The following is a 25,582-nucleotide window of genomic DNA, read 5'->3' as shown; positions in this document are numbered from 1 at the left end:
CGCTAAGCCCCGCCCCTTCTGACGTGTCCATGAAGGCTCCGCCCGTGCCGCGCAGGCGAAGCCCCGCCCCTCGGTGCCGTTAAGCCACGCCTCCACCCCGTACGCCCTTCTGCCGTGCTCTGAAGCCCCGCCCCCTGTGACGTCCCGATCAAGCCCCGCCCCGGCCGTGCCGGTGCCGCCGGGCCGTAAAGCGCGGCCGCCGCCCGCCCGTCCCCGCCCCGGCGGTCGCTGGCCATGTTCGCGGCGGCGGAGGAGGACGACGCCGATTTCCTGTCCCCGGCCAGCGGGTGAGCGCCGGGGGCGCGGCGGGACCCCCTCCCCGCCGCCGGGTGGGCGCGGCGGCCCGGGCAGGCCGCGGGGCCGTGGCCCCGGTAAAGGCCCGCGGCCGTGAGGGGCGCGCAGGCCGCCCCCTGTGCAGCCGGGGCTGCCCTCCTGTGAGCGGGGGTGCCGCCGGGGCTGTGCCCCGCTCCTGCCCCGCTGCGGGACCGCCGGACCCCAGGAAGGGTCCGGCTGCCGGCGCGGCTCGGAGCGGGCCCCCGGCGTGCCCGGGGCAGCGGCTCTGGGGTCTGAGACCCTGCCTGGGCACTCCGCTTTGCTCCGGGACCCCTCCCGCTGGGGGCGGCGCAGCCGCTCCGGGGTCACCAGCGCAGAGATCTCGGTGTTTCCCCTTAGGAGCGGTGGGCAGCCCTTGAGGTGCGGCTTTGGGGCTGTTCTCCCGCCGCTGGCTCCTCCCAGGCTGTCCGCCAGGGTTCCACTGGGCTCGTGGCTGTGTGCAGCCCGTCCAGGTTTTTGTATCGCTGACTTGTTGCTGCTCCAAGAGCTGCAATTCCACTCCCCACCCTCTTCCAGGAGCTTCTCTTACAAGCTAATCCTCTGTCTTTATAGAAAATTCAGTTATGTTTTAAAGGACATTCTTTGGCAGTGGTGTCATCCTTTGTGTGAATTATTCCCTTGCCCCGTGATATCAGGAACAGTTTGAGCATAACTGGCCTTGAAGCAGTGAAATTGCAAACAATGTATCCTCAAGGAATAACCTCCAGCATTAAACTCTCTGCCCTTAGCTGGGGGAGTGTCTGCCATTTTAAAAGTTAATGGGAGAATGTGTTTCCTGGACATTTAAAGACAAAAAACTCCAGGGGCTGAATGGTGGTTTCTCTGTCAAATATTATTTTGGATATTGTAAGAATCAGCTATTTCATATCAACTCATTCTAGTCATTGCTTTAAAGTAACTTCTTTATTTGTGTAGTTTCAGTTCTTTCACCTTCAGTCGATTTTTGAGGAAATGAAACACAATTGTACCACTTTCCCAACCTCTTCATCTACAAGTTCTGCCTATTCAAAATTAAATGGTTAATTAGCAGAAAGCAACTTAACCTGCAGTAAAGTAACTAACCCTTTGTTTACTTCCAAAGTGATGGTAAACACTTTGTATTTGATATAACTTCTAGCTAAGGGTATTCATTGTGTATAATGTCCATTTTAAATAAGGTTAAACAGTTTTATTTCCCTTTCTAGAGCCAGATTAGCCTCTCTCTTTGGCCTGGATCAAACAGTCTCAAGCCAGGGAAATGAATTCTTCCAGTTCACTGCACCAAAGCAGCCCAGGAAGGGTCAGACAGCAGCTGGTGAGTAACAGCTTGAGCATGGGGAACCCACTCAGCAGCACGTGTGTGTGAGGAGAACAGGGGCCCTGGTGAAGAGCAGCAGAGCAAATAATTTCCTGAGCTTTCCTCGGGGATGTTTTCCTCCAGTGCCCTCCTACACCTGGATTTCCAACTGGCTTTGGGTGACTTTGGAACACAAGTCTTTGTTTCTTTGTAATTTCCTACTGGAGTTATTTTTCCCTGGGGGAAGGAACGTGTTGTGGTGGTGCCACCAGCCAGTCCTGTGCCTCTGACAGCTGTCCCTGTCTCTGTCCCCACAGGCCAGCCCCAGAAGGCGCCGGTGGCCCCGGCAGCCTCAGGAGCCCCCTCGGTGCTGGTGGCCACCGCGGTGCTCGCGTATCGATAGTAAGTGACTTCTGCTGCAGTCTGTGTCCCTAACCCCAGAGGGGAGATATTCCTGGATAAATGGGAAGAGACAGTTGTTTTCAGACATATCTGCATGGTGGGAATGCTGCAAGGCAGTGGAAGTTTCTGCTCAAGAAGATTTCAGTTGCTGAGCTGCAGCTCTGGGTGAGGCAGTTCTGAGATAAAGAGCGAGCTGTGGGCTTGGCTGTGGCTGGGAGCTGTGTCCTGCCTGCTGGGCTGAGATGTGCACTGCTTCAGGAGGCTCTGTCAGATGCTTATGGTTCATGCACTTGAGAACTGAGGCATGAGCAGAGTGAGAGCACTAAAACTGTTTGATGCTGCCATCATGGAAAAGCACTTCTGGATCTGTGAGAGCAGTTTTGAACTCACTGCACAATGTGTGCTCTTGCCTGTGGGCAAGCAGGAATGTCTCTAAGCTAAGCAAGACTGCCTGACATTTTATACCTGAGGAAAGGCATCTGAACTCTAAAGAATTCTGAGATAGGGACAGTTGTGCACCTGACTGTCTCCCTTGTCTTGCAGTACAAATGGGCAGTACTTGAAGCAAGGCAAGTATGGAGCAGCTGTAGTGGGGAACCATGCCACCAAAGAGGTGAGAGACCCTTCCTTCCCTAACTCTGCCATGCTGAGGGCTCACTGCTATGAGATGGTGTTTTTGTGAGCTCTCCAGGTGTTTTGCTTTTGATGTTGTTCTCCTGCTGCCTTTCTGCCTCCTGGGTTTTCTTGGGGCTCAGCCATCCACCTTGGTGACATCTTTCTTTCCTGCAGTCCGTGAGTTTGTAAGATCTCTTACAACTTGTGCCTAAAATACTTTGCAGTGTTTCTGGAAGTCATTTTGGTATTTATTCCAAGTGTCTTTGGCAACTGGATCACGTATTTGTGCACGTGGAGGTGGATAGAAAGGAAGATTCTGTCCAGCAGTACAGACATGCTTTGCTTAAGTTTTGTTCTTTTGGTATCAAAAACATCTTTCCTTCCCAAGTGTTTTGAAGAACAAAGAACTGAGGTGCCCAGTAAATTGGTGTGTTTGAAAGTTACTTTGAAAACTCTCACCCATCCCTGGTGTTGGTATTTGTGATGTTTCATATCCCCCAAATCATCATTCATGTCTCACTAAGTTGCTTCTGCTTTGGCAAGAGCAAAGTAAATCTTAGTTTGGTGACTAAATTCCTGTCAGTGATCTGGGAAGTGTTGAGCTCTGTTGTTCTGGGGGAGCTGGGGAAGACAGGCAGTGCAGGAGGAAGCAGAACCAGCTTTCTTCAGGCTGCCTGTGTGATACCACATCCAGCTGGGGGCAGTCAGTGGGTCACTCCCAGTTCAACACTGAGCTGTGTCCAGTGCAAGTGCACAAAGGAAAACACATTACCATAATAGATTATGTTTAGTAGAGCCAAATATGTCAATAAATCTCATATCTGTGTTTAGTACTTGGAAAACTCCCTCCAACTCAGTGTGTTGTGTCAATGGGTTGATGCAAAGTTAAAAGATCACACCCACAAACCTCTTTAGGGAAAATATCCTTCCTAAAAGGGTGATCAGGGCCTGGCACAGCTGCTCAGGGCAGTGGTGGAGTCTCCATCCCTGGAGGGGTTTAAAAACCATGTGGATGTGGCACTTGGGGACATGGGTCAGTGATGACCTTGACAGTGCTGGGGGAATGATCTTGGATGTCTCTTCCAACCTAAATGCCTCTGACTGTTTGATACCATTTGTGGTGACTTCTGTATCTGGAAGGGTTAGTGCACCATCTTTTTCCACTGTAACTGTGAAAAATGTGGAATTAGTTAAAACATGTTGTTTGTTATAAAACAATGAGTTTCACTTGCTTGGTTGCTGCAGCTAAATAAAACCCTTGAGAATAAACCAGTTTTAATATGTGTCACAAAACTGTGTTAAGTATTTTTGCTGTGGTATATTTGACAAATAAATACTGAGCCTTAGGTGCTCAGCATGTGACAAAGCACCTTGGAATTGAAGACGTTTTGAGTTCCTGTTTTTGTTCTTTTTCCTTGTCTAATTCCTTGTGGAATCCAGTACAGGATCCTCCTTTACATCAGCCAGCAGCAACAGATCACCTCTGCAAGGATCCACCCAGGCTTTGTGCTCACGGTGAGACTCTGGCTTGGAAAAGCCTTTTTTGATCACAGCAACCACAAGGTTGGCTCCAAAATTCTTCCTTAAGCCTTGGTTTATAACCTTTGAGATCAAACATCTGAGTGACAGAGCAGGAGGTGTCCCAGTGTGACTGTTCCCCTCCTCATGTATTGCACAAGAGGCTGTGACAGGTCCCTTTGGCAGGGCACCTCCTCAGGAGATTTCCAAACCAAGGCTCCTGTAGGAGGTAAATTATTACCTGTGCTCACAGAGGTGTTTGGGGTTTGCAGCCCTGTAATGGATAAAACCAGCAAAATTCCTTTTGCTGAGAATTTCTAGTTAAGTGTCTGATAGAATATAACTGAGTAAGCAGAAGGAAATGACAGCAAGGAAATATTTTCTCTCAGAAAATTTACACTCAGCATTTTCCTGCTGTTGAGAACAATCTGAAGCATTGTGAGCTCTAAAATGGAATCTCTCAGGAAGTTGGTTTCTGCCAGTTTTACAGAAAATTGACATGTTGGTTTACTGTTCTTAGCTTGTCATCAGATGGCATCAAATTTCTTGGTATGAGAGATAGAAATTTCACTCCAAAACAATGAAATTTCTGTCCCAGCTTAGACCTTGCTCTCTAGTTTTTTTATAAGCACATTCTTGAAAAATTAATGGGTTTTATAATCACTTCTGATGACATGGGCTTAGAAGTGAGGAAGAAGTGATTTCTCCAACTGATTCTGGAAACCTAAATACAACAAACTATTAAGTAAATTACTTTCACTTAAAAATTCTCAGTATATATTAAAGAATCAGGCTTCAAGGAAGTTTCTGAAAGGTTTCACCTTCCTGTGTGAACTGCAGCATGTAGGAGCAACTTAATGTTTGCTCACATATTTGAGTTATAATAATTCTTCCATGATAATGAGCACCTAAATAAAAGCTAATTCTGAACTTGGGCAGTAGAACAGCAGGGCTCTTCCTGCTTAATTTCAGTAGCTCTTATTTTAAGCTGTTTTGGGATGTGGATTTTTAGTTCATTTAATGTCTAATATAGAACTGATTTCCTCTCGCACAGGTTCAGCCCAACAATTACAGCACGTTCTATGATGATCAGAGGCAAAACTGGTCCATCATGTTTGAGTCAGAAAAGGCAGCAGTGGATTTCAGTAAGCAGGTAACTGCTCCCCTCTGGGCCAGGCAGTTCTGATGGCTGGTTTACAGCAGGGGCAAATCAAGTTTTATTTTCACTGGAGTTCAGCTTCAAGTGGCTGCATAACTGTGATGGAGACACATCTGAGAGGAGCCTGCCCTGAGTTTTGTTCATTAAAACAAATCTCTTTTGAGGCAGGGAGCCTGTTGCTTCTCAAGATTCCCAAGTACTGCCTATCAGTGGTTCTGTAGAGCAGAGGGTGTTTAATCAGCAGCATTCAGCACAAGGAGATGTGGAATGCCCTGGGAGTGCATTTCTAGTGTGGGCTTGATCAGTACAGCAAGGAATGCATCAGAGTCATGAGTGGGACTTGTCCATGAAAGGCCAGAGACACTGCCAGGCTTTCCCTCTGCAGGTGTGCATTGCCAAATGCAACAGCTCTCCAGCACTGGACTCAGTCCTCTGCCAGGATCTCCTCCTGGGAGAAGGGCAGGGGGTGGAAGGAGGAGACTCCCTGGAGGTTGCCTATACGGGATGGCTGTTCCAGAACAACGGGCTTGGACAGGTAAAGACACCTCTGCCACCTCCTCATGCTGAGTAGGACAGTTCCTGGCAGGAACCTGCACATCCAGCATAATACTGGTGTTGTTTTGAAGGGGTACTTTGGGCATTTGTGGCACTGTAAGTGGGGACATATGTATTGCCTATAGAATATCAAGGGATTCTGACATACTACAAAAAAAAATTCCTCACTGAAAGGGTTGTTGAGCACTGGTACAGGCTGCCCAGGGCAGCAGTGGAGTCACATCCCTGAAAGTGTTCAAAAACCATCTGGATGTGGTGCTTGAGACATGGTTTGGTGGTGAACAAGGCAGTGCTGGGGAATGGTTGGACTTGGTAATCTTAGAGGGCTTTTCCAACCTTAATGTTTCTATTATTCTTTTATGTTCAGAGGGAGCTGATTGAAATGCTTTTAAACTTCTTTGGGCACTTGCACACATGAATATTTAATGTTGTGTTTGGCTTGAGCCAGCCCTGTCCTAAAGCAAGGTCTGAAGTCTGAGTCTCCAGTTCTTCACTTCATAAAATTGTACTTCAGGAAATGGACTAAAGCTCTGTCTAATGGCTGAGAATTAATTTTGGTAGTAGTGGGTTGGGAAATAGCACTTAACCAGAGGTTCTAGGAGTTTATGGAATGTGTAAAGAAGCATTCAGAATCTTGAAACAGTTGAGAAATCCATGTGTTTTGTGTTCTTGTTCAACTCTCCAGGTGTTTGACTCTAATGTTAACAAAGACAAGCTGCTGCGGCTGAAGCTGGGGTCTGGAAAGGTCATCAAGGTACAACTTCTGGCACTTTAATTACAATAATTCAAGTCTCACAGCTTTGAATTACTACAAATCTTGTTCAGGAATCATACATGCTATTTTGGTTCCATTTATTAGCAAGGACTCTGTGACAGTGACTCACTCAAGCTTTGCACAATAGAGCCCAGTCTCCTTCTCAACATCAGCGTTAGACAGGAATTGTCCTCTTTGGTAACAAAGGAAACTTCCTGTTTTCAGGAGCTGGGGTTTTACTGTCTTTGTTTTTCTGGAAGTCACTTAATCCATTCCCTTGGTGTTGGGGAACCCTGTTTCTAAAGGAAACATTTTTTCATCCAGGTGTTGTGATACTCCCTTAAGTTATCCCATAAAATCAGGGTTTGAGTCAGAGATGCCTTTGTTCAGGTCACTTCCATGACCTGAGTAATTAATGTATGACCTGCATAATTCATACATGACCTGTTACAAGTTGTCTTTTACTGAAGATGTGCTATTTGTCTACTTTGTTTTATCCTGTATCTTGCTAATTTTGCCTGGCTGTTAGAGCTATCTTGTTCAGTGCTGGCATCCCTTAGGCAGTTTGCACTGCTCTGACTTCATGTCCCTCATTACAACTGTATTCTTTGGTTGCTTTGTAAATCTAACCACAGCAATTCAGATCTCTTTGGAGTGCAGTTCTTTCCCAGAATGCAGAGTGAGTTTGCCACTGTGTGGTGGAGCTGCGTCTTTATTCTTAAGTTAACACTGGAATTTACAGCTGGCTGTCAGGATTTGTGGCAAGACAAAGGTTTAGTGCTGCACATTGAAAATAAAGAGGATTTTGCAAGAATCTCTCTCTGTGTGTTTTGGAACCTTTGCCTGAAGTTGTCTTAACTGGGGTAAATAATGTCACTGATCCAAATGTTGCTTTCTCTTCTGTTGCCTGTGCAAACCAAAGGGCTGGGAAGAAGGAATGCTGGGCATGAAGAAAGGAGGGCGAAGGTTCCTCATCATTCCTCCAGCCTGGGCCTACGGGGCTCAGGGCGTGGCTGCTCGTGTCCCTCCAGACTCCACGCTGGTGTTTGAGGTGGAAGTCAGGCGGGTGAGTGTCTCCTGCCAGATGTTTGGTTTCCATGTGTTTTGTGACTGCAAGGGGGGAGCCTGCTGTTAGTGTGAGAACTCCAGCTCAGAAACTGTTAGAAACCTCAGCAAGATGTGTATCTTTAATACAAACAAACCCAAACCAGAACCCTAAATGCAGAAAATCCCTCAAGGCTGTTTGTCTGTTGTAACTGTCTTGGGATCTTTTAGCTGTCTTATTTGTGAGTCACTTGGGAAAACAAAATACTGTGGGAGGAATGAAAGGATATAAAGACTCAGCTTCTCCAGCTCTGAATCAATTGGCTGCTTTTCCTTGAAGTGCAGGAGCTCCATGGGCAGTGGCATCACAAATAAACTGAAAGTTTTTATAGGAACCCAGAAAAACATCTCTTTTTGCTTCATGCTGTTTAAGGTGAAGCTGGCAAAGGAGTGCTCTGGTTCAGATGGGCTGAGTGTCAGTTCAAGGGATTCCCCTGCACCTTCTCCAGTTCCCAGCTCAGATGGCTTCTCCTCAGACTCGGGTTTAATGCCTCCCTCCACCATCCCTCCAAAGCCTGGGTAAGAGGCAGCATGGCCTGAACAGCTTTCTGTGTTAATGCTGGTGATGCCCTTCAGCACAGTGCTACACTAACACCTCATTTGGCAAATGCAGGGCCTCTGTGCCAGCTCAGTGCCCTCCATGTGGCAGAGCAGTGCTTGCTAATAGGACTTGCTGGAATTTTCTGTTTGAGTGCTGACTTCCTGATTAAAGCAGCTGGAATGGGCTCCAGTGAAGGAAGTCATTCCAGCATTCCTGAGATCCAGTGGGATTGAGCTGTGTGGGTGCTGCTCTAACAGCTGGCATCATTGTCATCAGTTTGGACCTTCTCAGTCTCCACAACTCCCTAAGAAGAGGGTATAGCCAGGTGGGGTTGGGTTCTTTTCCCAGAAAGCAAGTGACTGGGGAGAGGAAATCACCTCTTAAGTTACTCCAGGAGAGGTTTATGTTGGATATTAGGAAAACCTTCACTGATAGAATGGTCAAGCATTGGCACAGGCTGCCCAGGGTGGAGTTACCATCCCTAGAGGTGTTCAAAGAATGCAAATGTGGCACTTGGGGATGGGGTTTAGTGCTGAACATGCTGGGGCTGGGTTAGTGGTTGGTGACTCAACCTTAGATGTATTTTCCAACCTTAACAATTCTATGTTCTGTTCCTTAAATTAAATGTGTGTCACCCTTTTTAGGGCACAAGTAAGTGCTGCTCGTGTTGCCATAAGTAATTTATTGGACTTGGTTAAAATTATTTATACCAGAATGTGGTTGCTAAAGCAATCAACAATTATCTTTCCATAATTAGCAGTTCCAATGGGTTGCAGTGGTGTCCTGAAGATATCCAGATAACACTGCAAAGAATGTTCCAGAAGTGTAGGCTAAAAGAAATGCACATGATGTGAGAAAACAGCTTTCCTAGGGAGAGGTGTATTTAACAGTATTTATAACTGCAGGATGTTGGCTCCTGAATTGCTCCTGGCTAATCTCCACTCCTGTTTGGCTTTGCAGGGAGCCAGCTGTTCGGGCCAAGTCCAACTCCATCAGTGAGCAGCTTGCAGTAAGTGCTGCCTTTTCCTATTTTGAAGCCTGAGTAGAGAAGTTTATTTTCACTTTAAGCATTGGGTGCTGCTAAAGATAAAGTGAGCATCATGCAAGACACTGGAATGTTCACCTTACAGCAGCTTAGGGCCTTGGTTTTGAAGGAATTAATGGTTGGACTTGATAATTAATGGTTGGACTCCATGACCTTAAAGGCCTTTTCCAGCCTTAATGATTCTGTGATTACCAGGACCTGAGGAACCCCAGTCCCAGTTCCTACTCTTAAAAGCAAAGTGACTTTGACCATGTGGATGTTCAGAAGGCTGACTGTCTTTTGAGATAAATGGACAAATTTAAAATAGGTAACAAAGGAATTGGGACATTCAGGATAAGTTCATAGAGATGCATGAGAAGACTTTGTGCCTCCAGACAAAGAGCTGCTAAACAGCTTCCTGAACTCACACGTTTTCTTGTTGGTGTTTTCTGCAGGGATAGATTTTCCTCTGTAGTGACAGCACTGTCATCCCAGAAAGAGGATATCTAAAACAAACCAGATTAACAATCCTGGTGCTATCTTGTGTGCTTGAAGAGCAGATTTTTCACACAGTCATTGAAAAATTGAGTCAAAATTCAGTCTGAGATTTAGAGGTGGTGGTAGTACCCCAAAAGCCTGGGCTGAGACAAAGGGAGAGTAACTAAATGTTTTTTTTAGAACCCAGATGTAGCAAAGGCAAAGCTGATTTCTCGGATGGCCAAAATGGGACAGCCCATGCTGCCTTTCCTTGCTGGGACAGCAGGGAGCCAGCTGGACTCCAGTGACTCAGAAATAGAGGTACCAGTCACAGCAGGGTGACTCTTTCACTGCTTTTCCTATACTGGGGGTTGCTTGAAGTGGGATCTGTAGCAGTGGCTCTGCCCTTGTCCAGGGAAATCTGCTCTGGTTCTGTGACAGAAAGGTCCACTTGGGTTCCTGGGGCAACATCTTGTCTCAAGTGACCTTGGGCTCAGGCTCAAGTGACCTTTGGTGGTTCTTGTAACATGCAGAAATGTTTTTAGGATCCCAATACTCTGAGAGGGACAACACAGCCAGTGGCTTCGACCAGACCCTCCCAGCCAGCTCAGGCAGTGCTGCCCACAGTGTCCACACAAGGTAATGTGCTGGGGAGCTGCTGCACTCCCATTCCACTCCAGGAGGGCTATGGGAACAGAGCATTCTTTCCAGGAGCTGAAATATGGGCTGAAAGCTTCTGATAAGGCTTGCTGATCCACGAGCCACTACTCCATGGGAGCACAAGACAGTCCTTGGAGTGTTTCTTCATTGTGGTCTTGTGCTTGAGGAAGAGCAGCCACCATGCCTGAGCTGTCCTGTCACTGGGCACTGAGATTTGTAGACCATGAGATTTGTAAATGGAATGTTACAAATCCTTTCCCAGTGAACAGTACTTCTAGGAATGATGGAAATCCAAGTGAAGGGCAGCATGGGGATGGCAGCTCTGCAGGGCTGGATGTAACTTCCCATGATGGAATGGTCACATCAGCTGCTGGTCAGCTGAGCAGCTTTCAGAGTCACACTTTGTGTCAGTGAACTTCAGAGCTATCTCTGTTTGAATGAAAAGAGGTTGTTTAAATGGAGCTAGAAGTGGGATTTCTCTGAAAGGTTACTCTTTTCTTGACCTATTATCACTTGCTTGACTGGATTTAGTTTTCACAAGGTTGCAGACAGGCTTTTGTTAAACTTTTTTCTGTTTAGTGGTTTGGTTGTTGGTGGAGTTTTTTTGCCATTTAACACTACGTGAATTAAATTCTTTTGAGCTGCTTTATAGCATGCTGACTTTATTTCTTCCTTTTCAGTACCTCAAGCATCTGGTGCTGCACCTGCAGTATCTTCTGCTGCTTTAATTCCTGCAACGATCCAGCCCCATTCAGCTCTGCCTGGAGGAGCACAGGGCTTTCAGGTACCAAATTGAAATCAAGGAGAATATTGACACTTCTGTCCTTTCTCCTGAGTCTTCTCCATTGCTGGGAGCAAGGACTTTAAAGATGAGAAGTCCAGACTGTTTCCTGTGACTCTTTGGCATTCTCAGGTTTTCATCATATGCCTCTTAAAATTTATTGAGAAAGGGCTAATCTTCTGTTCATGATGAGTTCTTAAACTAAGGATGAACCAGGCTTTGTTAATACCTGATTTTGTAGTGGATACAACAAAAACTTCCAAGTTCCTCAGCAAAGAGCAGTGAAGTTGCAATCAAGTTGTGTTGTGCTTTTTGAGCCCTCTTTAGGAAATAAGTTTGTGTTCAAATTAACATAAGTTCAGAGGAAGCTGTTCACGTGCTGAGCTTTGACTCTGACAAATGTAGGGTGACACAGTTTTGTTGAAATTTGAGTGAAGATGGGAACTAACTAACCCTCAAAAGAAAAGTATTACTTCCCTTTCACAATGAGTGTTGTGTATTTGGACTCTCCACCTCCTTCATTCTTGGATTTTTTTCTTTGAAACATCATCCTTGCTCTTGGGCTTCAAAAAATATGAAACTGTAAGGTCATGAGGAAATAACAAAATGCATTCTAACCTATTGAACTTGTCCTGCAAGGCATATCCAGGAGTGGCATTTGCTTACCCCCAAACTGCTGCATCTGCCTCTCAACTCCAGCCTGTGGGTCAGATGTATCCTGCTCCTTACCAAGGTATGTTTTAAAAGGTACTTGCTTCTCAGAGGGCTGCAACACATGCAGTAAGCAGTTGGTGATGGTGATTTATAGCTGTGGTAGCACTGTGCTGTTTCACAGATGCTTATTTTTTAATACCAAATAGGGGCAAACACTTCCCAATAAATACCTATCTCTTTCTTACCTTAAAGAGCTTTGTGCAGTGTGAAAGGGGCTGGAATTTGTGTCTTCTTAAGACTGGGTATTACTAAAGGAATTTGGTAGATGGTGCTTCCAGTTTTAATTAAACTACCAGCCAGGGAAAGAATTGAACTGTAAAAGGCAAAACCTAGGAAGGACCAAATGCATTTAAAGAGCCATTAAGTCATCCCAGTTGGTGAAGTCTTGAGTGTAGCTGAGCCTTTCTTGGAACCTGTTTTTTCAGTGCAGTTTCAGAAGCTGATGTTCACTGCTCCGGTTTGATTGTGCCTGTGCTTTGATTGTCCCTCTGCTGCTCTGGTGTGTCTGGGGGCTTTGCTCTTGTTGAGCTGAGCTGTCATGTGGCTCAAGATTTTCCTGTACTCAAACCTGCCTGTTGAGGTTATTTGGGAAATACCTACATTATTCACTTTCCAAATACCATGTCCTTTTCATTTCTGGGCAGAGAGTGGCTTTGCTGGTGGCAGGCTTCATGCTACCCAGCTTTTGCTGTGTCTCTGTGCAGTTATTTCCCCTTGTCACTATAAATCTCTCTCCTTTCCCTTCAAGCCCCTGGAGATGTCACTTCCTTTTTGATGACAGAAGCTCGGCAGCACAACACTGAAATCCGACTGGCTGTGAGCAAAGTCGTGGATAAAATGGATCACCTGGCTGCCAAGGTATGGATAAAATGGATCACCTGGCTGCCAAGGTATGGATAAAATGGATCACCTGGCTGCCAAGGTATGGCCTGCTCAGGACACTTCTGCTCTCCAGGTGTGCTGAGAGCAGTTGGCTCTATTTAAATGCCCACATTAAGTAATACAGTAAATTAGTAAAATTCCAGTATTACCACACCTTCAAGTGGCAGCAGTTCAGCTGCTGTGTAAAAACAAAGCTTAGGCTTGGGGAAAGGTGCTGTCTTATTGGCTTGAAAATAATGTGATGCATTGTTTGGAGGATTCCCTGCCCTCTGAGAGGTGTCATACTTGATTCAGTGCCTATTGACTGCAGCTGAGCAGAAGGAACAGTGAAATGCCTCTTTGCACGTGTCTGACTCTTACCTGCACCCATAAATTCATTTCAAATGGCTTAAGAATGGTTTCTCCCTTCAGGTGGAGGAGCTGAAGAAGCAAAGCACTGCTAACAGCTCCCTGCTGCCTGGCATCTCCTCTGTCACTATGGAAGCCTCCATGATCATGAGCAACATCCAGCGCATCATCCAGGTGAGCGTGGCCAGCCTGGTTTCACTTCCATCAGGAGCTGGGGCTCCCAGTGTTATCCTTAATGAGAGCAAATGTCCAGTCACCCATGGCTTCTGGTTTTGTGTGGTCAGAATGAGGATGAGACTTACAATGATTTCCATCCTTCTTTCCCCCTCCAAAAAGCTCTTCTCAGCATTTTGGGGTTTGGGTATTTTCTGAGTCAGAGTTGTGGGTATTTAATGGGCTTTGACAAAAGATTCATATGGGAGAAGTTCAGCTTCTCAAACCATTATGGATTTAACTCCCAGTCTCCAGCAGAACAACTTCACAGCTGAAGTACCATGTTGTAGAAACCACCTGCTTCTGCTATTCACCATTTAATTTTATGCTTTAAAGCCTTTCTAAGCAGCAGCCTTAAAAACTTGGGGTTTGTGGTTAGAAAAGTCAACTAGACACAATATGTTCTAGAATGTGATTTGGCAGCCACTGTCCTGTGCCAGGATTCTGCTAAATGTGGCAGGTGCCTTCCTGAGCTGCTCCCACAGAAAGGATGAGCCTCACCACTGTCCTGCCCCTAATAAACCCAAATGTTTAGGAACTGCTGCAAGGAAATCTGAGTAAGCTGAATATTCATGCTGAGCTGTGCTTTAGGAGAATGAGAGACTGAAGCAGGAGATATTTGAGAAGAGCAGTCGGATTGAGGAGCAGAATGAGAAGATCAGTGAGTTGATTGAACGCAACCAGAGGTAAGGGGTGGGAGCCTCATTGCATTTCCAGACTCTCCAACTTACACTTGGGCATAACTGAGGGGTGCTTGTTAGGAGACAGCCATATTCTGATATTTTGAATTCTTTTCATAAGGTATTGAAAGTGTGGGATTCCTCCCACCCTTTCTCTGCAGGTTTATCCCCAAAACTCTGACTTACATTAAGCGTGAATGTGTAAAAGGGGAGTAAAATCCCTCATGCTGTCTATGAGCACATTTGCCCTGGTTCTGAGAGTTATTTTATTTGTGCTGGCTTTTTAGTGAGGTGAAGAAATTGTAGGGGATGTAGTGCCCTTTGTGAAGTTCAGCTGCTACCAAGTTACCAAAACTCTTGGAGCATGAGACATTTTCAGAGAGGTGAAGCACTTATCCCAGCTGATAAAATCTCTGCTGTGCCAGGCACAGCCCTCCCACCCCTCTGAGATCAGCCTCTGAGTGCAGCACATCCTGTGAAATTGTCTGGGACTTGTCATGAATTCAACAGAAAGCTCCTGTGCTTTGGAATATCACCTTTTCTGTCTGAGCCCTGGCTCCAAGCCCTGTGTTTTCAGGAATGCCCACGGAGTCTCCCTGTTCACAGGTATGTGGAGCAGAGTAACCTGCTGATGGAGCAGAGGAACCACTCCCTGCAGACCACAAATGAGAACACACAGGCAAGAGTGTTGCATGCAGAGCAGGAGAAGGTAACAGTGGCATGAACAAAGCCAGGGTTGTTGCATTAAAACAAGCTGAAGCCTTGTCAGTCAAGGCAGTTTTCTTAGAGGGCAACTGCAGTTCTGAACTTTGTTTTGAGGAAAAAAAAATGGATGTTTTGATGGCTTTCATGTCCAAAGCATCACAGAGAATATAAGCATTTCATGCTGTCATAACTTTAATATTGTTACTTTGTAGGAAAGTGTCTGATTTATTGTTAACTATGTAGGCATGTGGCCAATGTATTGAGGAATTGTGTATCACAGGGCTTTTGAATTGGAAATATTTCAGTTATTTAGTTGCACTGATAGTTCCAGAAGAGTTTTATTCCTTTTATATAACTGACATAGAGTGAATATAGATACAAGAAAAAATATTTGCTGCTGGAGTTTCTTCATTGCACTTTTGTACTTTTTTAATGCTAATCAGAAGCTGTTTGTTTCTCCCAGTAACACGTTGTGCTTTTATGACAGGAACTGCTGGGAAATAGCTTTTAAACCAGTGAAATGCATTTATGCTTGGCTGTATATCCTGAACCATTCCTGTAGGCCAGCCTAGCCCAGGAGTGCTGCTCTGGCTCTGCCACTGCATGGTGCCTGCTCTGCTTTCTCAAGCAATGGCTTCTTAAATTACACCAAGTCCAGTCTTGCTCTGTGCTCTCCTGCTGAGCTGTCTCTCTCCAGTTCAAATGTGATAAATGCTTCCTCTGTGTGAGAACCACAGCTTGGTGCACCTAAAGCTGACCAGAACTGCAGCTTTCCAAAGCGTGGTAAAGAGCAGAGCAGGGAAGGGCTGATGGTGCTGAGAGCAGACAGGGAAGGGGGCTGCTTTTCCACCCCTAGCCCAGGCTGCACACCCACAATATGTAGGAGTGTGAGAGATTCTAACCAGGAATAAGTCAAACTGAAATAACAAATTCCTTTCTCAGCGAGGACAGCATCCTGATGGTACAATAAAATTTGGAGAGGAATCATCTTTTAGAAGTATAAGATCTTCAGGAGTCTTCTGGGCCTCATCTTCAGCAGGACCCCAGTGACTAAGGGATGTCACTGCAGGCAGTGACTCACTGAGGCAGTCAGTGCCCAGGGATGATGTTACATGAACAGGCTTCTGGCCAGACCAGGAAAGCCCTGCCTTGCACTGGGAAACTTCCCCTGGTTCTGTGGGAGTACTGACTGTAAACATGAAGGCTGGTATTCCTTCCTCTTCCCTTTATCTAACCCAGCTTGCCCTGTGACTGCAGTCACTGAATCCCCAGGGAAGAGGATTGATTGGAAGCTGTTTTATCCATTGTTTACACACAGATTTACTCACCATTTATTTGGTTGTACCCAGGATCACTGAGGTGTTGGTTACTCACTGCTTTTGGGCTGTGGATCTTTGGCCCTGGCAGAGCAAGTCACAGCTTTAGGTGAAGGCTTAGTAATGCCCCACCTCCCCAGTGCAGGTCACAGCCAGGACTGCTCCCAGCTCTGGTGTGTGACATACCCTAAGGATACCTTTAGTGTGTTTCTTTCTACATGAGGCTTCACTCCCTTTTTCTGTCTAAGCTTTTACAGTCCTTGGAGTAATTTAAAGGCTTCTCTGGCATGCCTTAGGCTCCTGTTATGAAGCATTTTGCTTTTCTGCTGATGAATGCCTCTGCCTTTTAAGTTGTGTTCTTAACCCTTCCTGTTTCCTGTCACTGCTTTCTCTTCCCAGCACATGCTGCCAGTGGATCGGGGCTGGGACCAGGTGAGGCAGTGTCTGCTGACTGTGTAGGTGGTAGATGGTTGTGCCCTAGGAAGTGCCAGCCCAACTTCCTCTTGAACTAGAAACTGATTGGCGTGAAAAGAATTGTCCCAGAGCTTGAATGAGCACAGATCCCTCACTGGAAAAGGGCTTTAGAACTGGCAGTGTCTCCCCACTGGCCCCCTCTTTCTTGGGGAGCCCTTTCCAAGAATTCTCTCACATTGCTGCTTGTTCCACTCCCCATGGGAGAAAAGGATCACTGGCAGAGCAGGTACAGGTCACCCAGGATTCCTGGTGCCTGAAAGCTGGAGGCTGGAGCTGAGCTGGGGACATGAAGCATCCTCTGTAGAAACCGGTCTAGTAACAGGGTGATCCTGCCATAGGATCTCCTATTTTTGTTTTCTTTATTTGCCATTAAAGACAGAGGCCAGGGTTAAAATAACCTTTAGATGTCTTTAGCTGTACCATGGGGTTTGGTTTTAGCATGCCAGGAGTTAGTGTAGCAGTGGAACATTTATGGAAGCACAAGAGGAAAGCAGATCTGGTTTTGGCCACTCTCTGAAATGCTACCTCCTCTCTAAAATGAGTGGTGTGGTATCCCAGCCCTCTAGGTCAGCACATCCTCATCATCACCACAGTTGGAACAATTTTGCTCACAGCTCTTCTGTGCCAGAGGGGGTTGGTCCTTGTGTGGAGAGAATTCTCTTAGGGGGATAAAGCAGAGAGAAAATCCACTTCTTCTTTCCTTACCTGTTTCAAGAATATGAAAACTCTGTTGGGAATTTTGAAATAGGCAGAGGTGTGGAAGCTGTTTAGGGATTCCCTGTGCAAATTCTGTCTTGCAGAGCATCCTCTGAAGTTTGTGTCACTCAACAAGATTGGGAACGGGACTTTGTGTCTGTCTTGATGCCTTGAGCCCCTGCTAACATTGTTTACAAGTTGTCTAACAAGCTGTGCTAGTGCCTGGTTTTGGGTGAATCACTGACTCTCAGCAATCCTAAATCTAAACAGGTCCCCAAATGACTGACAGCTGTGCTGGGAAATGCCAGCCTTGTCCGTGGGCAGCCGAGGTGACCTCGTGCTGTGTGCTGTGGGGACAAGGTGCTCTCCTGGCTGGGAGCAGCCTGTGTTTGAGTGGCTCTTCAGTGATTTGTAAGCTTATGGAAGACAATTAGATGTTGGAGCCCAAGCTTTTTACTCAAATAGATGTTTTCATAGCCTGAAAACTGAGCAGAGCCACCAAGCACTGGTACCAGGCTTAAACATATTTAACCTTTTCAGGAAAACTCACTGGGTTGAACTGATGTGGTGATGAGGTTGTTGATGGCCTCGTGCAGCTTTCTAGTCAGTCTGGACAAAACTGACATGGCAAAAAAGTCACTGTTGTCTCCTCAATCTGGACATGTCTTCCCTGATAAGGCATTCAACCCTTTTCCAGCTCTTCCTGAGAGAACAGTTCTGCTGCTTCCTCACACATCCCTTTATTTCCCCCCTCCCATTTCCCTGCTCCATTTTGTGCTCCAGGCCAAAGTTGCAGAGGAGCTGGCAGCTGCCACTGCCCAGGTTTCCCAGCTGCAGCTGGAGCTCACTGCCCACCAGAAGAAGGAGATGGACCTGAGGAGGCAGCTCTCCTGTGCTGTGCAGGATGCAGAGAGACAGGAGGCACAGCTCAACAAGCTGCAGGCACAAGTGGCAGGTGAGAGCTCCTTCACGGCTCTTTTCTTTGATAAGTTGTGTTTTTTTTCCTGTCTTCTGGGGTATCTTCCTGCTTTCCCTAGGACCAGTCACAGGGGATGGAAGAAGGATATGGGTGCACTGAAATATCTGAGGGATGTGCATCCTTGTCACCACTGAAGGCAAAGTGGGATGACTCAACAAACAAAATCGTCCTGTTACAGGGATGCCTTTTGTAGAACAATCTTTTGGCTTTTCTGCCCAACCTCATGTAGAGCAGCCAGAGATGTTCCAGTGAGAGTTGAGATAAACCTGAGGTGTTCATTCATTCCTCTGTGCTGGGCGCTGCTGTGGCCCCACCCTGAATCCTGGGGTCACTTCTGGACCCCACATGACAAGAAGAACACTGAGGGGCTGGAGCCCCAGGAGGGGCTGAGGGAGCTGGGAAGGGGCTCAGCCTGGAGAAAAGGAGGCTCAGGGGGGACCTTGTGGCTCTGCACAGCTCCTGACAGGAGGGGACAGCCGGGGGGGCTGGGCTCTGCTCCAAGGAACAGGGAGAGGAGGAGAGGGAACAGCTCAGGCTGGGCCAGTGGGAGTTTAGGTTGGATATTAGGAAAAATGTCTTCACAGCAATGGTTGCAAAGCACTGGAACAGGCTGCTCCTGATAAATTCTAGTCCCCACTGCAGGCACAAGCGGAGTTGTTGACTGCACTGTGCAAGAGACTCTGTTCCTCCCCATCAGCCCCCAAAATGTGCTCCCCTGCAATTGAGTTGCACCCAAACTCACAGGGAAGTGTGGGGGTTTGTTTGCAGAGCTCCAAGAAGCCTCTCAGGACACTCAGAGCAGGTTCAAGGCTGAGAAGCAGAGCCGCAAACAGCTGGATATGAAGATTGCAGCACTGGAGGAAGAGCTGACAGACCTGAGAGTGGAAAAGGAGACTCTGGAAAGGGTATGTCCAGTGCCAGCAACACAGTTTCAGTAGTTTACTGAAGGTTAACCCAAAAACCAAAGGTTCTTGCTTTTAAATATGTAAGTTAAGTAAATCTTGACTCTTCTGCAGGCTGGTGGATCCTTTGTGGTTATGTTTTGGTTTTTTTTAATTATTGTTTCTTTATTATTATTCATTATTGTTTATTTAATTAATTTTTATTCTTTATTTCTCTTTTATTTATTATTTATTTAATGTCTTGCCCAGTAATGTGTCAACCTTCCTTACCTCTGAGATAACCTCAGCTTGATTTCAAGTGATAAAGTTCCTTGCCCAAAGAACCTCCTTCTGCCTGAGGGAGAAAAGCTGCTTTGGTGCAGTCTGGCCTATGCTATGTCATGTTCTGTACTGCAGAATCTTGCAGAGAGGAAGAAGAAATCCCTCTCAGAGAGAGCTCAGGCAGAGGAAGAGATGGAGGAAATTCGCAGGTCGTACCAGCAGGAGCTGGACAAGCTCCGGCAGCTCCTGAAAAAGGCCCGGACCTCGACTGACCAGGCAGCAGCAGAGCAGGTGGGGACTCAGGGGAGCTGCTGCTCCATGTCTGGAGGGCTTGTGGGAGCCTACAGGTAGGAAATAATGTGCAAATGCTCAGGTAGGGGAAAAATGAAAGCATTACCTGCTTGAATTCATGGGTTAGTGTCAAACTGAGGAAAGGAGAGGCAGCAAATTGAAATTCTAGTAGAGAGAAGAATATGGGACTTGTGAGGAGTGAAAGGTTGTTCAGAAATATGCCAAGAGGTCTGAAATCTGAGCCAGATCATCTGGCCAGCCTGGGGGTTTGTGCCTGGAGCTGAAGTGAGAGGTGTGGGTATGAGCTGGTGGCTGCACTGTGTCTGTGGGTGTCCAGCCCTGGGCTTTCAGCTCTTGTGCAAGCACAGATGGGGTGTGTGTGTTCCTGATGGTGTCTCCTATGTCATGGGCAGCTGTCAGTGATCCAGGCAGAGCTGGAGTCCCAGTGTGAAGCCAAGTGTGAGCGTGCCCTGGCCTCAGCCAAGGAGCAGCATGCCCGGCAGTGCCAGGAGCTGTGTGAGCAGAGGGACTCCCTGCAGCACCAGGTGGCCCAGCTGGAAGAGAAGGTAAAGAGCTGTTCTTTATTGCTGTAATGGGCACTAAACACCAGCAGGTGTAACCAGCAGTCTTCTCCCACCTAACTGGGGCTTGACTTTCTAACTTCCTGCCTGTTATGGAGCTTGATCTCAGCCATCTGCAGGTGCAGGTGTTCTGTTGGGTTGGGTTTATTATGGAGGAGGGAGAGCCAAGGTGCTGATAGTGCTGAACTACAGCAACAGCTACAACTTCCACTTACTTGCACTGTCCTGAGTGGCTGTTGGTGAGCAGAGGCTGTTTGGAGTGGGTGACACTGCCAGGGGCTGTACCTGCTCTGCTTCTTGTGTTTCAGCTCACGGCTCTCAAACATTCAAAAAAAGTAGAGGAGCAAAAATTGTCTGAGGCTCAGCAGCGTTTGGAGGAGCTGGAGCCTATCCAAGAGAAGGTAAAGGAATAAATAACACTGCAGCTGGATGGGAACTGGAGTGCAGGGAACACCAGCCTCAGGCTAGTCCAGAATGAGGATGGGAGTCCCAGAATATGGTAGGGAAGGGATAATTTCATGTGGTTTCCAGAAAACCAGAACAAACCCAGCCTTCATCTCACTGAAATCTCAGTGGTGCTGCACCCACCTATTCTTGGTGGCACTTGAGGAGCTGATTACACAATTGTGACTCTCCAAGGCTGGCTTGGGTGTCTTTATTTTAGTGCTGTTATGTGGCAAGCACATTTCTCTCTCTCTCAGGATTTTTTATTGAGGTGCACAGAGAGAAATGAAAGAGAAAACAATTTCTATTTCTGCTCCTTGTTTTTCTCTTGTGGAATGTGTTTGGAGAATTGTTTACCCTGAGTGAGTGCTTGGTTGGATCATGGTGGATTGTTTGGGCCTGACAGCCAGTCGGATCCACCTGTGTCTGGGCTCTGGCGAGCAGGGTCACAAGTTGTGAGTTAGATATGATAGTTAGAGAAAGTAGCATGTAGTATTTAGTATCCTCTTTTATATAGCATATTAATGTATTATAACATAATTATAATAAAGCAATCATTCAGCCTTCTGAAATGGAGTTAGACATCATCATTCTTCCCATTGCGTTTGCCAACATCTACAACACTGTTGTTTTCAGCCAAGTCTTTTGTGACATGCTTAAAACTCCACTCTGAGTTAGTGCCTCACTAAAACCCTTGCCAAGTCACCCTCGAGGTGGGGCTCTGGTGTGAGGAGCAGCTCTGAGGGTGGCTTTCCCTTGGCAGTACTCAGCCCTGCAGGCAGACGTGGAGGTGCTGAGGGCTCGCTACGAGGAACGGATCCGAGACCTGCAGAAGGATCAGGATGGATCTTCCCCTGCAGACTACACTGAGCAAGTGAGCTTGACTCTCCAGTACTTCTCCTTCCTAAGCAAATGGATTTACCTTGAATTATTTCTCTTTGAACTGACATAAAAAGGAAAAATACCATTTTCTCCACAGAGCACTGTGTTTGTAGTAATAATCCACAGAGGAAGAAGGGGTGGGATTTTATCCTGGAGTCATGGTCACGCAGAATGGTTTGGGTTGGAAGAGACCTTAATGCTCATCAATTCCATCCCCTGCCATGGCAGGGACGCCTCCCACTGTCCCAGGCTGCTCCAAACCCCAGTGTCCAGCCTGGCCTTGGGCACTGCCATGGATCCAGGAGCATCCACAGCTGCTCTGGGCACCCTGTGCCAGGGCCTGCCCACCCTCCCAGAGAACAATTCCTTCCCAAAATCCCATCCAGCCCTGCCCTCTGGCAGTGGGAAGCCATTCCCCTTTGTCCTGTCATTCCTTGTAAACAGCCTCGCTCCATCTTCCTGCTGCCCACTTTGTTGTCTTTTATTTCTTGTTAAAACTCTACATTTGAGGTTTAAAAACTAAAATAAGTAAGAAGTGCCAGTCTGCCTTGTCTTTGTGCAGCCTGCCTCAGTTTGGGGGGATAAGTTTGGGTCACATAGAGTGGTTCTAAGTTAACATGGCCTAATGTGATGAGAATTTCTGTTTTGGAAAGTAGAAAAACCACCTCTGTGTGTTTGGATTTATTGCTTCTTCTCTTGGAGAAGTGCCTGATGTTGAGTGCAGTGCTTCACATGCTCATGAATTGTATCTGTTTCCTGACATGCTGTCTTGCAGGTAAAGAAGATCATGAATGGTGTATTTCAGTCTCTTCGGGGTGAATTTGAGCTGGATGAGATGTACAGTGGCAGGACAGTGCTGGGGCTTGTCATGAACACTATCAAGGTATGACAGTGGTGAGAGAAGAGAGCGACCATGGGCTAAAACCTCACATCTGTACTGTGAGACTGAAATAACTGAAGGAGAATTTGTTGTGGGTGGCAAAGCAGCCTGGTAGGAGGAGGTGATACAGGGATCTGTGATGTGTTGTATTTAGGGTGTGTGTTCTCTCTACTCCCTTTTCCAGACTGTGACACTGCAGCTGCTCAACAGGCAGCAGGAGAAACCAGAGCATGGCAGTGAAAACCAGGAATCTGGCACAGGAGCAGGGAGACAGGAGGGATCACCTGGAGCAAAGACTGAGCACAGAGAGCCCCTGCAGCACAGCCCAGCACAGAGCACTGTACCCCCAGCTGATCCTGGGGAAGAAACAAGAGGCTCCCTGCAGCCCGAGCAGCAAGGCCAGGCTGCTCCTCACCCTGCTGGGCCCAGAGCTCCTGAGGAGGAGCAGGAGACACAGAGCACTGGGGTGGCAGAAGAAGAGAAGGTTCAGGAGGAACATCTCCCTCCTGCAGCTGATTCCAGCCTGGATGCTGAGAAGGGGCCTGTGCTTGCAAGACAGCCTGTTCCTGGGCTGGAGCAGAGGCTGGAGAGTGTTCCCATTGGGAAGGCTGACGCAGAACAGGATCCCTCTGCAGTGTCTTTGCAGGCAGCAGCTGCAGAGCCTTCTGTTCCAGGAGCCAAGCCAGCAGAGGTGGATGAGGCAGTGCTTCTGGCACACCCGGCTGTGGAGCAGAAGGCAGAGGAGGCTGGGGGAGGTTTAGAGCCTCCTCCCTTAAATGGGGAGGAGGGGAGTGGCACAGAGCCATGGGATGGAGCTGGCTCTGAGCAAGAACGTGTCTCAGTGTCCAGCAGAGCAGAGCCAGGCTCAGCTGTCCTGGGAGAAGCTTCAGGATCACAGGAGCTGGACTCCAGCCCCAGGCACACAGATTCCAGGTGAGGGGTGGTGCTGGGGCTGGGACAGCAGCTGGTCCAGGTGTGTCCCTGCTGCAGGACAGCACAGGCTGGGGCTGCAGCCCCTCATGGTGCTCGCACTGGGTGGCACCAGCCAGGAGCTGGCACAGACCAGGCTGCCCAGGGCACATTCCACTGGGAGCAGCCCCAGAGCAGCATTGTGTCTGCTGGAGGCAGTGGAGACCATTCCCAGGGAAGTGTGCAGTTCCTGTGCAATGATCCTGGTGCCTGCCAGCTCCCAGAATTGCCCTGCACTGCTGAACTGTACCTGCCACAAAGGTTTCCCTTGGTGAAAAAGCTTTGCCATCTCTCTCTAACAGAACTTGTAAAAGCAAATCCCATCCTCTGAGAGCCAGCTGCTCATTCTTTATCTTCTTGCAGCCTCTTTGAGGATGACAACTTCTTTGAAACAGCGTCTCCTAAACCACTGAAGCCTCAAGTTCCCTCTGAAGAAGAGGATGAGGAGGAAGTGGTATGTATTTGGGTGTTTGCTCTGATTGAGGCATGGTCTGTAGCCTGTCTGTAATATCCTCCCTTTGGCAGTGGGGGCCTGGCTGAGCTCAGAGCTCCCCATCCATTGCCTGTGTAAATCAGGAGTGTTTGGGGTCAGTGACTGAGCTGGGAGGGGCTGGCTTGGCTGAGGGAGTGTGACAGGCTCCTGTTGGCATGAAATCACTGGGACTTGCCAGGTTAATTGAAGGGTTTTAGTGTTTGGCCCCCCTCCAATCCCTTTTAGCCTGTAAGCAGCTCCTGGAATCATAAGGGTTGCAAAAGACCTTTAAGATCATCAAGTCCAGCCATCCATGTAGCATCATTCACCATTGAACCATGTCCTCAAGTACCACATCCAACCACTTTTTGAGCACTTCCAGGGATGGTGACTCCACACTGCCCTGAGCAGCCTGTGCCAATGCTTTACGTTCCTATCAAGAATTTTTTTCCTGCTATCTAATCTAAACCTAATCTAAACAGCAAACCACCACATGAGAAATAAAAACTTGGGTAATGAGGCTTCTTGTTCCAGCTCCTCAGAGCTGGCAGAGATTTCAGAGCAGTTTGTGTCGTGATTGTGAAATGCCAGGAAGCTGCTGGGGCTGACCAATTTCCCTCTGGTGTGGCTTGCAGAGCATGAAGGGGCGTCCCCCTCCCGCGCCGCTCTTTGGTGACGATGATGACGATGACCTGGACTGGCTGGGATGAAGATGTGGCTGCTGGGCCCTCTCCTTTCTCCTCTGGGCATGGCCTCTTCCCGTGCTCTGAGCCCTTGGCAAGCTGCCCACGTGGGACATTGGGAATGATCAGGGACTTCCCAGCTCCTGTCCTGCAGATGGATGGCAGCAGGGGGCTCTTACTGCACTTGTGGGTGCTCAGCCCTGTCACTCTCAACTGCCAAACACGGGTTGGGCTGAGTGCAGGAGCCACCCACTGTCCCCCTCACCTGAGCCCTGGATTCATAAATCTCAAACTTTTTGCAAATAGGATCTTGGTGAAGAGCTTCAGCAGAGCAAGTCTGGCAGGACCCTGCAGTGGCAACACCCTGTTAAAAAAAATCAGACTAAAATCTCCTTCCCCAGTGATGAACTTCTTGGAATATTTCTCTTAGTCCCCAGGTGGCTCCCAGGGACCCTGCACCCTCTCCCCACTTTGTCTGAGCCATGTGCCACCGGAATCCCAGTCAGGTGTTTCTTGTGAGCCCCTGGCTCTGCACAAACAGCCTGGGGAGGCTTGGGGGCTGAGGTGGTTCAGGTGGGCATTGACTCAGCTGTGGCACAGATGCTGCTGGGCCTTGGAGCTCTGCTAAACCTGAGCAGCTGTGCTGGGTGCAAGGAGCCCAATGCCTGCTGTGTGTTAGACACTCACAGGCAGCTCAGCTCCTGTGCCCAGAACTGAGGTGGCTTTTGCTGGCCTGGGTTTCCCTGTGGGAGCAGCAGCCCAGCTCTGGGATGTGCTGTGTGTTTGGAAAGTCCTTCCCCACAGCCCAGCCCCTCTCCCGTGCCTTTGGCTCTGCTGCTGTTAAAGTGTGACCATCCCAGCACCAGTTAAACGGTACAGAGGGCTGGGACACAAGGCCCAGGCTGGGCTGGGCAGTCTGGGGTGTCACCCTGCACTCTGAGGGGACCAGGAGGGGAAAGGAGTGAGGACAGAGCTGGGCAAACAGCCTGGGCTCTCACAGCACTTTTACTC

General features: G+C 47.9%; 1 protein-coding gene across 1 annotated transcript; it reads left to right on the top strand.

The window, feature by feature from the left end:
- Nucleotides 1–167: 167 nt before the first annotated feature.
- Nucleotides 168–25,060, top strand: FKBP15 (FKBP prolyl isomerase family member 15). The gene is made up of 29 exons (XM_053996176.1): nucleotides 168–287; nucleotides 1,518–1,627; nucleotides 1,927–2,011; nucleotides 2,555–2,624; nucleotides 4,067–4,141; nucleotides 5,199–5,297; nucleotides 5,689–5,838; nucleotides 6,544–6,612; nucleotides 7,535–7,678; nucleotides 8,090–8,235; nucleotides 9,218–9,266; nucleotides 9,960–10,079; nucleotides 10,304–10,397; nucleotides 11,099–11,202; nucleotides 11,839–11,932; nucleotides 12,662–12,771; nucleotides 13,207–13,317; nucleotides 13,948–14,042; nucleotides 14,643–14,745; nucleotides 18,011–18,182; nucleotides 18,975–19,111; nucleotides 19,505–19,660; nucleotides 20,074–20,226; nucleotides 20,550–20,642; nucleotides 21,449–21,559; nucleotides 22,343–22,450; nucleotides 22,632–23,380; nucleotides 23,780–23,870; nucleotides 24,524–25,060. The coding sequence occupies exons 1-29, from the start codon at nucleotides 235–237 to the stop codon at nucleotides 24,596–24,598; spliced, it is 3,726 nt and encodes a 1,241-aa protein (XP_053852151.1). The 5' UTR covers nucleotides 168–234; the 3' UTR covers nucleotides 24,599–25,060.
- The last annotated feature ends 522 nt before the right edge of the window (nucleotides 25,061–25,582 follow it).

This window comes from Vidua macroura, chromosome 21 (assembly GCF_024509145.1).
Source record: "Vidua macroura isolate BioBank_ID:100142 chromosome 21, ASM2450914v1, whole genome shotgun sequence".
NCBI classification, from domain to species: Eukaryota; Metazoa; Chordata; class Aves; order Passeriformes; family Viduidae; genus Vidua; species Vidua macroura.
This window is presented reverse-complemented; position numbering and strand designations above follow the sequence as displayed.

Bases quoted from the DNA above. Each gene is read 5' to 3' on its own strand.
- FKBP15 (XM_053996176.1), top strand. From the start codon at position 235: ATGTTCGCGGCGGCGGAGGAGGACGACGCCGATTTCCTGTCCCCGGCC. The intron at 10,080-10,303 runs GTACCAGTCACA...AAATGTTTTTAG, and splicing joins CCAGTGACTCAGAAATAGAG to GATCCCAATACTCTGAGAGG. The intron at 23,381-23,779 runs GTGAGGGGTGGT...ATCTTCTTGCAG, and splicing joins CCCAGGCACACAGATTCCAG to CCTCTTTGAGGATGACAACT.